Source organism: Tachypleus tridentatus, chromosome 13, assembly GCF_004210375.1.
Source record: "Tachypleus tridentatus isolate NWPU-2018 chromosome 13, ASM421037v1, whole genome shotgun sequence".
NCBI lineage: Eukaryota > Metazoa > Arthropoda > Merostomata > Xiphosura > Limulidae > Tachypleus > Tachypleus tridentatus.
This window is the reverse complement of record NC_134837.1, coordinates 243652882-243668588: the sequence shown is the minus strand read 5'-3', so window position 1 is coordinate 243668588 and position 15707 is coordinate 243652882. Positions and strand designations below refer to the sequence as shown.

Sequence of the window (15707 nt, the reverse complement as noted above, 5' to 3'; positions counted from 1 at the left end):
TCTAATTGCTCAATAGAAGAACAAAAAGTAAGAAAATATTAAATTTAATCCATTAGTGGTAGTATACAAACGCACTTATAAAGCCACTAACTTTGTTTGACACTTATAAATGCTGAATAAAACATTAGAAAAACAAGTGCAAAAAATAAGAGAATTTCACAATATCATGGGTTAATCATAAGGGCTTAATTATAATAGAACAAAAAACTACAAATAATTTCTCTGTATATTTTTCTCATTTTTTTTAATCAATAATTTGTTGTTTTTATTATCATTATACTTGTTAAGTATTACGTTGATCGCATTAACAGAATACATAAATTGATGTAAAACAAATATATATTAAAAAATCCAACAATAAGCTGTTATGTAAAGTAATACAAATAGAGAAAGTTAAGTGTTATACGTTAAGTTTTTAAATGCACACTTTTAATTATAGCAGTGTATAAATGACAGCTTGCACTGGATAGAATCCTGACCAGCTGAATTTTACAGGAGTCCTTACACAGTTCTTTATCAATAAGGTGTGAAAAGATTGCTATTTCCAGTGGCTATGTTGCTAAATCCTCAAAATAAAATATTATTTCAAAATCATATTCTGAATACTTAAAGCTTTTAAGAACAGATTAATAAATGTTGTAATAAATTGGTCAAATCTGATCAAACTTGAAAAAAAAACGTTTTGTTTTGTGACAAACATTCAATTTTTAAAAATAACTTCTCCCAAAGAGGATGTCTTAAAATGGCACTTTGTTTTTAATGTAGTGTTTTCTGATGACAATGTTTCCATTCTTGGGACTTAGAAAACGACACTTAACAACTCGCAAAAAAAAGGAGTACTCCAAATATCGTTTGCCATAAAAACACTGATTTTCTAGTTTTCTAAATTTCAGTTTACATTTGTTTAAGATCTTCGTACAAAGCTACACACAATAAGAATAGCCCTTCCTAATTTTGTACTAACAGACAACGGGGAGAAGACAGCTAACTAACAGTACCTAACGCTAACTCTGATAAAATGGAGAGATAAAAACCAGCGTACAGCGTACCTCCAGCCCTAAAGCGCAATTTTTATATATTTGTTTTTTGTGGCAATGGTTCGTGAACCTTGGATTCATTGTTCAGGGATGGTAACAAGTTGCCCACACCCGGTCCTTTACTTCATGTTTATGTTTACGTGTAAAATCGATTGTATGTTTAATCTTTTAGTTAAAGAAAAAAAAAACATGCCCAGCATGGCCACGTAGTTAAAGCGCTTGACTCATAATTTGAGGTTCGCGGGATTGAATCTCCGTCACACCAAACATGCTCGCTATTTCAGACGTAGAGGACTCTATAATGTAACGTTCAGTCCCACTATTCGTTGGTAAAAATGTAGCCCAAGAGTAAGCGGTGATAACCACAGCTGCCTTCCTTCTAGTCTTACACTGCTAAATTAGGGACGGCGAGCGCATATAGCCCTGGTGTGGCTTTGCGCGAAATTGAAAAAACAACAAAACAATCATTTTCTTACAATCACTACTAAACTCTAATATATATTTAACGAGAACTTTCACAGTGAATTTCAAAAAGTTTGTAATGGATTTAGGAAAGACTAGTTTTGATCCCACTCTGTTGATGAAATGTTATTAACAATAATAAAAATAGAGAAAAATACGTCTATTTTTATAACCATTGATATAACATGCAAAGACAAATAAAATGTATGCCATACCGATAACACAATTTTTATACGAATATTTACGTTTAAATTTCAACTTCATTCATAATCCCTTTATGCGAACCCTAATAAACGCATCTTACTTAATGCATAATTTTAGTTATAATCCTAATTTAAGGCGTTCTTTTGTTGCTACACTAAAACTGCATTTTGTAAGAAAAAAAAACAACAGAATTAATCATTTCGCAATGGTCTATAAACAAAACCTTAAAACTTAAGGCTAAAATTACACGATTCAGAAAGTATATGAATACGTTGTCATTTTTTCAACCAATAGAGTGGCAAAGACTCGTGTTAATCGTGTTTTCACGCCTACAGTTGAGGAAAAGGCAACAAAAACACCACCGACGTGAATGGAATCCATCTTTTAATGTTAGGCTCGATTATATATATATATATATTTTTTAGCTTTGACTTAGTCTAGAATACTGACGTTATGAGCAGTGGTGTTCATTTAAGCCGATCTATCCTAAAAGAGCAGGAACGAAAAAAAAACGTTGTCCTTGTTTTTTTGAATATACACGTTGGCAAAGAAAGCATAATTAAACACAGAATTAAGCCAAGTATTGTTTGTTTCTTGTTGTTGTTCTTTTTTTTTATTTCGAGCAAAGCTACACGAAGGATATCTGCGCTAGCCGTCCTTAATTTAGCAGTATAAGACTAAAGGAAAGGCAGCTGGTCATCAAAATACACCGCCAACTCTTGGGCTACTCTTTTACCAACGAATAGTGGGACTGACCGACACTTTATAACGTTCCCACGAATAAAAGGGTGAGCATGTTTGGTGAGACAGGGATTGAAACCCTTGACCCTCAGTATTACGAGTCGATGGCCCTAACCACCTGACCAGCCAAGTATTAAATAATAACCGCAACATTTCTTGGATGCTTGAAGAACTAGATAATTTGCACCCACTGGGGTGCTATGGAGATGCAACCAATGTTATATATAACTAGTGTAACTTTTACTTTTTATAACTGAATACAACCATGATTAAAATCAATACTCCACAACAGTTCTATGCAATCAACTGGTTCAGTAGCAGAGCTACTGTACTTAGATTTAGTTATAAACTCTTCACATATTCACGTTCTTTAGAAACCAGCTGGTCTGACTAAAATTAACTTCACTAAGCTCCCTCTCTGAATTTACCACTCTTGTAGAATGCTTCCAGATCTAGTAATGCCATTACACTCCTTAGTTATTCTTGTATTCTCATGAAATTAGTTTCTGCTTTTCTTTTCTTTTTAGCGTAAAGCTACGTAATGGGTTATCTGCACTACGAGCAGGAACTCTGTATTTTAGCTTTATAAAGGACCTTAAGCTACCGTTGACCAACTGTGTTCAGAATTTCATGTATCTAGATTTTAGTGTATAAGCAATAACCTGCTATATTTCCGTTTAGTGTTCATCGATTCCGCTCATTGGAGTATTGGCACTATTAAACGTTTTTACTCAGCTATAGAAATAATAATTATTAAATAAACACACTCAACAAGAATAAAAAGATATATAGCAAACATCATGTAAAAATACTTTACATATATTTCTAAACAAACTAACTTTACACGTTATGAAAATTCAGCAACAGGTTTGAAAATTTTGTTAACCGGCTTTGGTTTGGTTTTAAAATTCGCGCAAAGCTACTCGAGGGCTATCTGCGCTAGCCGTCCCTAATTTACTAGTGTAAGTCTAGAGGGAAGGCAGCTAATCATCACCACCCACCGCCAACTCTTGGGTTACTCTTTTATCAACGAATAATGGGATTGACCATCACATTATAACACCCCACGGTGAGCATGTTTTGTGTGACGGGGATTCAAACCCGCGATCCTCAGACTACGAGTCGAGTGCCTTAACTACATGGCCATGCCGTGCCGGTTCACGATGATGTATATACAGACAGTAATTCCTCTATATATTCATACCTAGAACAATAGGAAAGGTACAACAGTACGTTGTAGTGTAATACACATATATAAAATATATGATGCTCTGATTGTAAAAAAATAGCCCATTAATAACGCAGTCAACAAGTTTCGGACATTCGCAAAAAGAATGGGAAGACATTGATAGGACTAACATAGGATCTTTAATCCTTTTCACAAGCGTTTGTTCTTCTGTACTTACCACAACAAGGCTAACTATACTCACAGCGCTAATAAATTACAGCGCGTACGTTTACGATGTTCGTTAAATGTTCCGCTGCAGGTATAACGCTATAAAGATAAAAAAAACAAAACACACACACACACACAAACACTAGAAACTGACTTTAATATGAACATACAGTTTACTAAAATAAGTTTCTTTTTTCTAATTAAACAAATTTTAATACCTCTAGAAAGATGTTCGGTGTATTCACGAAGGAGTTCTGATACAAATGAAATGGAAATTGAAAACGCGTGATCATCGCATTTGACAAATCATTAGCGATACCCATATACATACATACATACTCCATATAAATATTTATATCTGATAAAATAATCTCTCTATCTATTCTTGGGTGAATCTGACACTGTAAACAGTTCATTCTTTATGTGTAGTAATATCGTTTTCAGAGAGAAACCAAATGTTCCAGAGATTATAAACGTAAAATAAGTGCCAAGTGTTGCAAATTACGATGTTAATGAAATACCATTTCTTTATTTCCTCTGTTAAACTAAATTCACTCGAGTCTGGAGAAATAGACAACTCTGATGTTTCAGCAGAAGAGTGACAGAAGTCACACCGCTGTCGACCAAAAGTAAGTTAATGGCTGCCGCTAAAATAAACGGCGATATGGTCTCTAAGGGCCACTGAAAATGCTGCGACCAGAAGCCGTGTCAAACACTTTCCACTAACCGTTTCCACAGCCATTTGCTCTGAGAGCTTTGATGTTTAATAGCTAATTGTACTCTAATTCCTGCGTCCAGGAAGTGAGAGGTAAGGCGACGTTCTGTTATAACAGAGATGCTGAGTAGATAGTAGTAGAACGAGAGGTTCTTATTTTATTCTCTTTATCACTTGTTTCTCACGCGCTTTTGTCGTTTGCATCTTTGTAGCGCGGGAAACAACATTTTTTATTATTTTTTAATCATGCCGATTTGAACGAAGTCTGTATTTTATAACGATTTATTTAGACACAAACAACAGTATTTAGTTTCGTTAGAAAACGCTGGCCGCAAACACAATAACTATTAATTGCTGTCCACTCTTCAGGATCCCCCTGACAAAGGTGCCTTTTTGTAATACGTAAAAGCTACATGGATTTGAAGCGTATATGGGGTGGGAGTGATTCAATGAGCACACGACGAGTGACGTGACGGTACCCCTCATGCTGGATGAAAAACTTGTTTGTCTGCTTTATCAGTTTATAGCTAGTAGTGGTCATTAGTGAAATAACGAGGACCAGCTTTTCAAGACTGGTCTCCCTTATCATACATACAACATTCCAAACACCTTCGTTCTTTCTTATATTTTCTAAGACTGACCATCAAGTGTAACTTAACAGCATGTTCTTCAATTGAACCTTTCCTCAACAAGTCACCACTAGGTGTACAGTAAATATCCATTCTTTCTCTCTCTTATTTTAATTTCATTTTTATTCTCACTGCAATCAAATTACCAATTAGAAGACAATTGTAATACTTACATTTTTTGTTCTCACAAAGTTTGACTACAATAACATCATTAAATCCTATCACAAGAATGAAATCTACTTCACCATAAAACTGAAACAATAATATATTGTAAATAAAAATTAACTTTACGTATTATTGGTCTAAGCTTTCGTGATTAGCAATATATAAGTCCAGTTTCAACTTACGACACATACACAGCAAGCTTCAGAGCTATCGCAATGTCATCCTGAGGAAACTTTGAAAGGAGAACTTATTACAATGATATATAAGTAAAAGGAATGATATAGGAGAATGTAATTCAAAATCCTGTAATCCGCTTCGCTCTTCAATGGAACTGGACACTACTAGTTTCTTCGTCTAAACTAGAAAAAAAATATATATCCACAAATAAGTTTCATATTCGCTGATTACCTTTAACATTTCGTTGATTCATATAGACACTTCTTTACCTCTCCAAGGCTCAAGCCATTTCATATCACGTATCTCATAATATCGCGTATCAAATGTGTTTCCTTCACATATATAAACCACACATCAAAATTGTACAACTAGTTGGTGACAATATAATCCACATTGTTATATAATGAACATATCACAAAAACTTTATGCTGTGAAAGCACTACTGAGGGTGTAGAAGACAGCCTGAGACAATAGTTTTATCTAACCTTTATAATTTTCCCATACGAGATGAGGACTGCTTTGTTGTTGTTGTTCTGCTTGCTTTAGAAAAGTTACAAAAATAGGTTATCCGTGCTTTATCAACCATGGAGAATCTAACCCAATATGTATGCTTTGTTGGTGTTGGTGGTAGTGTTTTCTTTTAGCAAAGCCACATCGAGCTATTTGCTGAGCCCACCGAGAGGAATCGAGCCCCTAATTTCAGCGTTGTAAATACGTAGACTAACGCTGTACTAGCGGGAGACATATGCTTTGTAATTCCGCAAACTAATCGTTAATACATCAGGTGACTCACTTGTTTGTTTTTAGAATTTTCATGCAATACAAAGCTACTTAAGGTTTTTTCCTCACAGCCATCCCTCTAATTTTAGGTTGCTGAGCTAGAAAGACGGTGGCTAATTAACAGCACCAACTGCCAACTCTTGTCTGAAAGAATAGCGGAGTTTTAAAGTCGCTCTTCGAGTACAGAAACCACCTCAAATAGAGGAGTACCTTTCTGTGTATGTGGGATTTATAGTTCGGGCACGGTAAGAACATGGCCACGACCGGCTGCTAGCTTGTATTAAAATGTTTTATAACAAGTTCATTTTTGTGCAAAGTAGAATAATTTAAAAATATTTCACAATATAATGTTGTACTGACCATACCCTTTAGCAATGACTTGGCTTAAGAGCGGCTACTATACTATCCTATATTGTTAGGGTTAAAGAAATAATTGAGCAAAATATATGCAATAGATATGCTTGTGTTAATACGAAGAAGTGAGGCCTAGCAATTAGCGTGCTCGGCTATTTATCCGAGGGTCTGTGGTTCGCACAACAACACAAAATAAAAAAAAAGAAATCGTGACCGCACTTTGGAGACATGAGTGCATTATAAGAGTAACGGTCAATTCCAACTATTAGATAAGAGTAGATCAAAAGCTGAGGGTTGGTGGTGTTGTTTAGTTGTCTTCCCTCTATAAAAACTGCAGTGCTCTGGAATGGTAAAGTAATAACAGTAATCAGATTAAACACAGTCAATGGTACCAAGAAGAGGGTCAAAGGTCAGCAAGAACCTAGGAAATTGCTTTTAAAAAGCACAATAAACTTCAGTACACTGAGCAGTAGAAGTTGACATAAAAAATATTTTGCACGTGTATTATTGCCATTGCTTTAATTGGTACGTTGTTTCCTCCACATCTCTCAGGACGTAAGTTATTTTCACAAATCTCTTTGCATTACACAGTGTAAGATGGATTATTGGTCGACACAGATTAGATTCCAAGAAAACACAAACCATATACAAGTTTTCAGCCTATCTTATAAACAAACTTAAATAATATTTTGTTTTATGTCTTGCATTAACAAAGCTGTATGCAAACAAATTTCAAAATGTTCATTAAATTAAAGAATACAAAGCACACACAAAGAAACGTTTAATTGTTTATTTTGGAATTTCGCGCAAAGCTACACGAGGGCTATCTGCGCTAGCCGTCCCTAATATAGCAGTGTAAGACTAGTTATCACCACCCACCGCCAACTCTTGGGCTACTCTTTTACCAACAAATAGTGGGATTGGTCGTAAGTTTATAACGCCCCCACGGCTTAAAAGGCGAGCATGTTTGGTGCGACGGGGATGCGAACCCACGACCCTCAGATTACGAGTCGCATGCCTTAACCCATCTGGCCGTGCCGGGCCTACGGGTAATAGATTGGTTTGGTTTGTTTTGAATTTTGCGCAAAGCTACTCGAAGACTAGCTGCGCTAGCCGTCCCTAATTTAGCAGTGTAAAACTGCCAACCTCTGGGCTACCACTTTACCGACGAATACTGGGATTGACCTAACTTATAACGCCCCCACGCCTGTATTAGCAAGTATGTTTAGTATGACGGGGATTCGAATTCGTGACTCGCAGATTACAAGTCAAGTGCCTTAGCCATCAGACCACGGGTAATAAAATATAAAGGAATGGTGAAAAACTTAAAATAATGCTATTAATAAAACACGAGAACAGCGCTACTGGTTACCTGATGAAAAGCTGTTTCCTAGAACGTTGTTTTCGTGCTTTATTTACAACATAATTTTTGTTTGGAGAGATTTTCACCATTATTTTATATTATATTTTGCATTTTGCTATTTCCTCGTCTATGCAATTATTTTATTACAAGAAATAATTTAACAATTATCGGTAGCTTGTTTAGTAACCCTAAATGACGGAGATCTAAGATTTTGTTAATATTGAAAGTACGTGTATTACATTTTATTAAAGTAACACCTTTGTTTAACATAATATATATGAGGCTGTTCTGTTTAAAAGCCATTAACAACACTTACCAGAAAGTAGACTAACCGGATTCTTTAACAGTTTACAGATAAATGTTTTAAAATGACAGCAGCACTCTTTCAAAAATTGTCCACTGTGGCTAAGTGGTAACTCTGAGAGCGCACCAAGCAACAAATCGGGTTGAGATAACCAGCACAGCCCTGAAAGCCCATTGTGAAGTTTTGCGCTTATCAAACAAACTTTCAAAAAATAGAGAAATCGTGTTGTGTATCATGAATTGATAAACATATTTTAATTTTCTACCATTCTGTATATCTTTCCATCCATCCATTCACCTGCGTATCTGCACAACAACACACATTGTACATAAAAATATATATACGTACACACACACACATATATATATTATATTATGTACACACACACACACACATATATTAAATTATGTATACACACGCACATATATATATGAGTATGCTCTCCTACGTATGATATTTAAATAAATTATTTATTGCTCTGAATCATTCTTTAATTCTCACAACTTTGAACTAATAATAAAAGTAATTCCCAGCCAAAACAAATCACTACACATTGTAACCTTGTTATGAATTAATTGGTAATAGGGGCTAAAACGGAAGTGAGTACAATAGCTTGCAGAGTGGAAATAGTTCACCTTGGACTAGAATATCACTTTGATAACATATAGGCCTACTTGCAATGATACATGTAATTCCTTAATTGTAATTAATCAGTAGAGTAAATTAACAATCATTGGTTTAAAAATATTGTTAATAATAAGGGGTATACCATTACAATTTTAATTAACAGTATAAATTGATTATTGCTTATTTTAGAGCTTCAAACTACGTTACAATGTCTCTGTACAATACTTTTGTTTCTAACCCCCTCACCCATATTTACTTTTCTTTCACAAACTATTCAAATGTATCTGTTTCGAACGAGCACGCAACCTTTGATTACTAGAGATTACTACATGGAATATTTTGAGAACACTTTTAAACGTTCACAAGATGACTATGTCAGTAGTTAGAAAATATTATTATTATTTGTTAAATTATACTTCTGTGCATCTTCTAACACCCAGTATATTTATTTTGAAAACGTAAGCACTATAATATAATTTTTCTAACAGCCTACGTGTTTTAACTAACTGTCAGCAATTATCATTCGATTGAAAATGTAGTTCTAAAGACTATAAAACAAACATTAAAAATTGTTAGTTATCTCAATGAAAAAAAAAGTGACTAGTAATGCTTCAAGTATTGCAAAACCTACAAATCAAGCGATTACAATGCCTGCCTGTGTTCGAAACGTATGGTATTTGTGTAGTGAGATTTTTATTACATGCAGCTAGGCAAACATAAAAAAGAAGTCAACACTCCCAAAAACGTGTATTTGTAAAATATGTTTTTTTTTATATTTGAACATACGCACGTCTAATTTCTATTATTAAATAAAATATTAGGAATACCAATAAACGTATGTACAAATATAATCCTTTCTACCAGTGCGCACCTTGTCCACAAATTATTCGTATATGGAAAAAAATAAACACAAATATGTAGCCAACATGTTTATCATGATTACATGTGAAGTATCTTCATAGAATATCATTTTAAACATGAATACCACAAAATATTCTCGTCTCTGAAAATATATATATGCATCCACACAACACCAACAGATTTGAAGTCGATGTCATTCAATCAAGGTTATTTTTATACTTGGGATTTATGCTGAATTTAGTTAATGGAAGGTGCCGCGCTGGTGTTCGAGAATCGTTGACGTCGTGCTTAGAAAACTGTGCATGGTTTTGAATACCAGTTGAGAGACGTAATCCGCCTGAAGGGGCAGAAAATAACCGAATTACCAGCTGTAATTCGGTTCGTGGGTCTTGCCACACAGGAAATGGATGGAAGTTGTATACCTGCTCCCGCGAGCGTTGTGTCTCATATAATCGTAGTAGCAGGACGACAGCACTATTGTATCTGCATCCGGGATCGATATTAGCCTATTTCAATCAATGTTTAATGTCTCCTGAAAGCTAGCAGAGCTCCGAGCCATGGAATAAAAGGCAAATCTCCGAGAATTCAACCGAAAACACGAGTGACTGACCCAATAAGGTCGAATCAGTTTGGATAGATAGAAACATAAAGCTGGAGCCAGCGAAGAAATCAAAATAGCGTACAAAGGCAGCAACTATACCAAGAAGCTTTAATATTTACAAGAGAGCTGCTACCCTCAAAAACAATTTTTACAGAAAGTAACCTATCTTTATATTTTCTTATCGGAAATGTACAGAATTCAATTACTTCAGTTTAAATATAAATAACCTTTAAATAATATCTTTATATAACGAAAACAATGAATTTTCCCCCAAAAGATTCGTTTTGTTTATGTTCTGTAACATGTTTTTCTTTATTGTGCGATAGATATGAAGGAGAATAGACAGAAAACTAATAGAAAGAGTATTCAACACTAGAACGTAAAACATCGTTGCTTGTAAAACACTGAAACCATACATGGATGGGCTTACTCCCTGGTGTCGGACGTTTCAGTAAAGCAAGTACTTGAGAAAATTCAAAATGTGATTAATTTTAAATTACACCTTAGACCTGATTAAAACGTTCATTATCTTATAGTCTATTACGACTAAAACAAACAATTTAGAGTATTCTTAGTATTGAGTAAAGATCGCTTATAAAAGCGATATTTTTCTCATAGTTCCTTTATTCACCTACCCTAAAAAAAACAACAGTAGACAGCAGAACAGAACTACAATTTTGTATAGTAAAGAAGCTGTTGAAAAATTACCATTAGCGATACTTCAGTCAACCATTTGAGGCAGTTCCCACTTTCCTCTTTGCTAAGAGAAATTCTGTGGTTCTTTGTAAATAAGAATGAACTGTTAATATATTGTCCAAAAATCTTTAAAAGAACTAGTATTTAGGTTTGAGTTAATTTAAATCTGAAACAACAACAAAAAGTTAAACTAGACAAAAATAAAACGAAAATGATTTGAGATTTGCGTTATATTATGTAAAAATTGTAAGAAAGTGCAACCCGAGTTGTTTTGTTAATATTGACGAAAAAAGGAAAGAAATAGCTATGCTTGTGTTAAATTTTGTATTAATAAAATGACGTAGCAGATATGGTGCTCACAATATAGCAGAGGAATATTCAGGAGAATAATAAATAAATTCCTTTTGGAAGATGGAGGTTACGCAGTTTATTATTTCTCAGATTAGTTAAAAAGATCCAGTGAGGTAAATAATAGACGAGACTACTTTTCAGACTAAATCAGATAAAACAACTATTTTATAGCATTATGATTTGTGGAAGAAAAGTATACAAAAAGTTACAAAAATACGTATTTTTTCATAGGTATCTACTTTAAATTATTTATTTTTACGTGAAAACTTTTGAAAGTATTTCTTATTGATCTTTCAGTAAAGAAACAACGAAACCGGTAGAATAAATTCATACTGGAGGGAGGAAAAACAGATGCGTAACCAAAATACCAAGAGAATTAACCAGTGCTTTGCTATTTGTATCCACTGGTTAATTAATTTAGTATTTTGGTTACACATACGTTAGGGTCGATGTTTCACTTCACTCCAGGTGAAACTGGGGTGAAACGGCTTGTCTATATTTTTGTAGAAGCAAATATTTCAGGAACTGGGATGGAAAATGTTCATCTTACGTGTTATCTTTTCATTGCTATGATATTATTCTACAAATCTAGTTACAACTTCCCATATCTGGAGCTTGAAATGGATTAGATGAGCAGATTAAGACCAGAAACCATTTTGATTTAACTGAAGCACTAACTAATAAAAATGGAACATGTTAAAAATGTAAATGTTAATAATTTGGCTTCTCTTTCTTTAGGCCATAAATATGCACACTTGATTTAAGACCCAACATGAAGATGGGGTTAATTTCTTTTCTTTTTTTTTTTTAATGGGCAAAAATACTATTTTTTATCAGTTTTGATGTAAAATCTGTACTGGTAAGAAGTTACGGGCTACAGAGATTTTTGAACAAAGGTACTCCACCTTATGACAAAGCCCTAAAGAATTAAACACTAAACAGTTTAACTTTATCCGGTATATAATCGTTATCCACACTTTTCCAAATAAAATAAAGTCGGGTTGCCTGTTCAACAACAAAGATCCTCTAAAGCAACACAAACTGACCAATAGCTGAAATAATGGTGTGATAAATGAACTAGTCGGAGTTTTTAACAAAATAAATCGAGGTAAACTGGCCCATTTTGCTTTATTTTTGTCTTACAGGGGTGCTCCACATTTTACTGGATGCAGGAAGTGTCTGTTCATGTGTAGCAGTTGCTAGGCATTTCCCAGTATAATTAGTCTTAATGGAGTACAAGAGCAAAGAACGATGAAGGTCACATAAAGCAGTTCCGGAAAAAGAAAGAGCCCCCCATATATCATTGTTATTTTACAGTCCTAATGTCGTCAGATCAAGCTGGTAAACATCTAGCCTGCATTTTCGCCAATTTATAAAAGTCATATATCAGCCGAGAAAGAGCAATCAGATGAATTTTTTATACACGTGTTTGACGCTGAACCAGCGTAACACAGCAGAATGGACGTTAATATAATATACATCACATCATATAATATACATCACTGGTCTCTCTCTACACAGTGTTCATACGACACATTCAGTACCCTTTTAGAAACGCACACAAAAACTGAAATCTGCAAAAAGAACATGATGAGATTGTTTTATCGGTCCTCGTGGAGCCGGTGAATATTTTTAGAGTAAAAAGTCCCCATATTCGTATCAGCTATGTTTTCTCTTTCTTTGACAGTTTAACCGTCAACCGGAATACCACAAGTTTATCTACCGTCTGTTAATTATATTACTCATTCCAACTACACACAACGATCGAAGTATTTCTTCATAAAGTAATCCAATTATTATAGCTAGCTCATGATACTTTACTTATGTATGAAATCAGTTTCGTTAAAGAATTAAAGTTTTAGGATTTGGTTATAAATTACTTCTTTCTGTTTGCCACGACGACAATTAATTTCAGATAAGACTATATATATATATATAAATGTTAAAACATTGTCAGGTCGGAGAACCCTTTCGTTTATATATAGGTATCCCCAATTTTAAACTACTTATTAAATGGAAACCATGCAAACTATAAGCACAGCCGCCTTAAGGGTGTCATTAGGCTCTTAGAATCGAACACTGGAATTGACTGTCACTTTTATGATGCGCCGATAGCTGAAAAGTGTCGGCATTGTACATTCAACAGCCCGATAAGCTAGCTACTGAGCTACGCCTCGCCCTTCAAGGCAGACTAAATAAAACTACGAAACTGTTTGGGTTAAAGGTTTTATAAATGTTAAATTCTATGTCCTACAATTAACTATTTAGACATCTTTCAACGTTATTGGAAAATTTAAACTATAATCACATTATTTTATAACTAAAAACTTCGTAGCTGAAAGTATTTTACGTGCAGATTAGTAGTAGCTGTAAACTGCCGATTCTATGTCAGACAGTAGCCGCTACTAAGTGTTATTTAATCGAACACAAAATACCAGCAAAAAATATTACAATTGCTGAAACGAAACTCAAGTAGAACTGCCGAACAATTTTTTCATGTAACACAGATAAAATCTACCCCATTACCTCAACAAAACGGTACTAATAGTAATTACACGACAAAAATAATGAAATATAATTGAAATTTATAACAGTTTTTCCACAACGAGGCAAAATCACAGTCATAAAATTGGATACAGTTCCAAATCATCTTCAGAGGAGGAGATGCCTCTTTATCTGACTGCAAAGTAAAGTACAATTCATCAGTAAAAATAGAATACTGCTCCGTACAGCATTGGTACACTCGACGTATTCTCGATACCACTGCAGGAGAACTTGTTAGTGCTTTGCTGAGAGAGAAATGCACCTTATTCAGCGACTGACCCTGTGAAGCCTGTTTCTAGTTGCCTGTACACAATCACCGTTCCTAGTTGCGGTTGCAGACAACTGGTTCAGTCTCGTAACAGGCACACGTGCCAAAATCTACTGATAGCAGTAATCCAGTGTTGTAGATGGTTATCGTTCTTGTTCTACTGACCAATGAAATTGTACTACTGTTTTGAAAGCGATCTTACATTTTGCTTGTGACACTCTGAGACACTGGTAACCAAATTGTAAAACAGTAACAGCTTACTGTGACTGGTCATCTTCCATTTGTCCAATGTCTTTCTACACGAGTAAAACAACCGAATGTTTACTCCGAAACCTATTCATGATTTGTAAACAATCTGAATCACTTCAATTTTATTTATTCATTTAAAAAAATGTAGCTGAAACATGTATATGTTGAACTAATACATAAAACATAGGCCGAATAACTACAACTTTTCACATCACATGACTGATTATTCGATGAGTGAGTTGTGTAACAGATGGGGTGAATGACATTATTTTATTATCATTATTGAATATTCTAATTAACAAATATTAATCGTAACTAAACTTTGTACGTTGTGAAAACGTTTAGTAAACACTCCTAGTACCAAACTACCCATTAGCCAATAGGAAGTAAGTTTAACAGCCAAAACATCATAACATTGAATGAAACATTATTATCAGGAAAAATACACTATATCAAATTAATCAGGCAGGACAACCTACAAAACTATTATTATCAGATATTTTGTTTGTTTTTAATTTTGAAATGCTACGAATACTGGGAAAAAAATTGGTCGACAACATTCAATACCTATTCTTGTCTTATCAAAACTTGTATACGATTGCCACTCTTATAACGAATCCACGGCCACAAGGCAATTTTTTTTTTATTTTGTGTTTAGAAAATGTGAGCATTGGACTCGTAGGTTCGTGGTCCGCCACTCAGCTCGCTGTCAAAACTCAATTGTATATTCAGACAGTGACTAACTGAATACTTCTGATCAGATCTTAGGAACAACCAGTCAACAATACATAAATACGTATTGAAATCAATAAAATATTTGCCACCTTTAGCGAATGAAAACCACATTAAATATTGAAACTCTGCAACAAATAAAGCCATGTCCTCAAGATAAAATCGATACACAAAGGTGGGATACAAAGATAAAATCGATACACAAAGAGTGCATGGCTTAAATAAAAGAAATACTTAATGCTTGGCCTCCCTAGGCAAAATCAGTACAAAAACTTGGAATCCGAGATAAAACCAATGCATAAACATTGGTTTCTCTGATAAAATAAATACATGAAAAGTCCAAACTAAGTAATAAGACATCAACTATTTACAGTGCACAAAACTGCGAATCAAGAAAATAATTTGTTTGTTTGTTTGTTTTTTGAATTTCACGCAAAGCTACACAAGGGCT

General features: G+C 34.3%; 1 protein-coding gene across 27 annotated transcripts in view; it reads right to left on the bottom strand.

Moving 5' to 3' along the window:
- The window catches only part of LOC143237485 (uncharacterized), a 283125-nt gene that overhangs the window by 111785 nt on the left and 155633 nt on the right, over positions 1–15707 (bottom strand). For 15 of the 27 annotated variants that reach the window (XM_076476802.1, XM_076476791.1, XM_076476790.1 and 12 more), the window contains one exon: positions 5532–5708. The exons of the other annotated variants lie outside the window; for them this stretch is intronic. In XM_076476802.1, the coding sequence (XP_076332917.1) occupies positions 5532–5538 (7 nt within the window). In that variant the 5' untranslated portion in view covers positions 5539–5708. The remainder of the gene's footprint in view (positions 1–5531; positions 5709–15707) is intronic. 27 annotated transcript variants of the gene reach the window in all.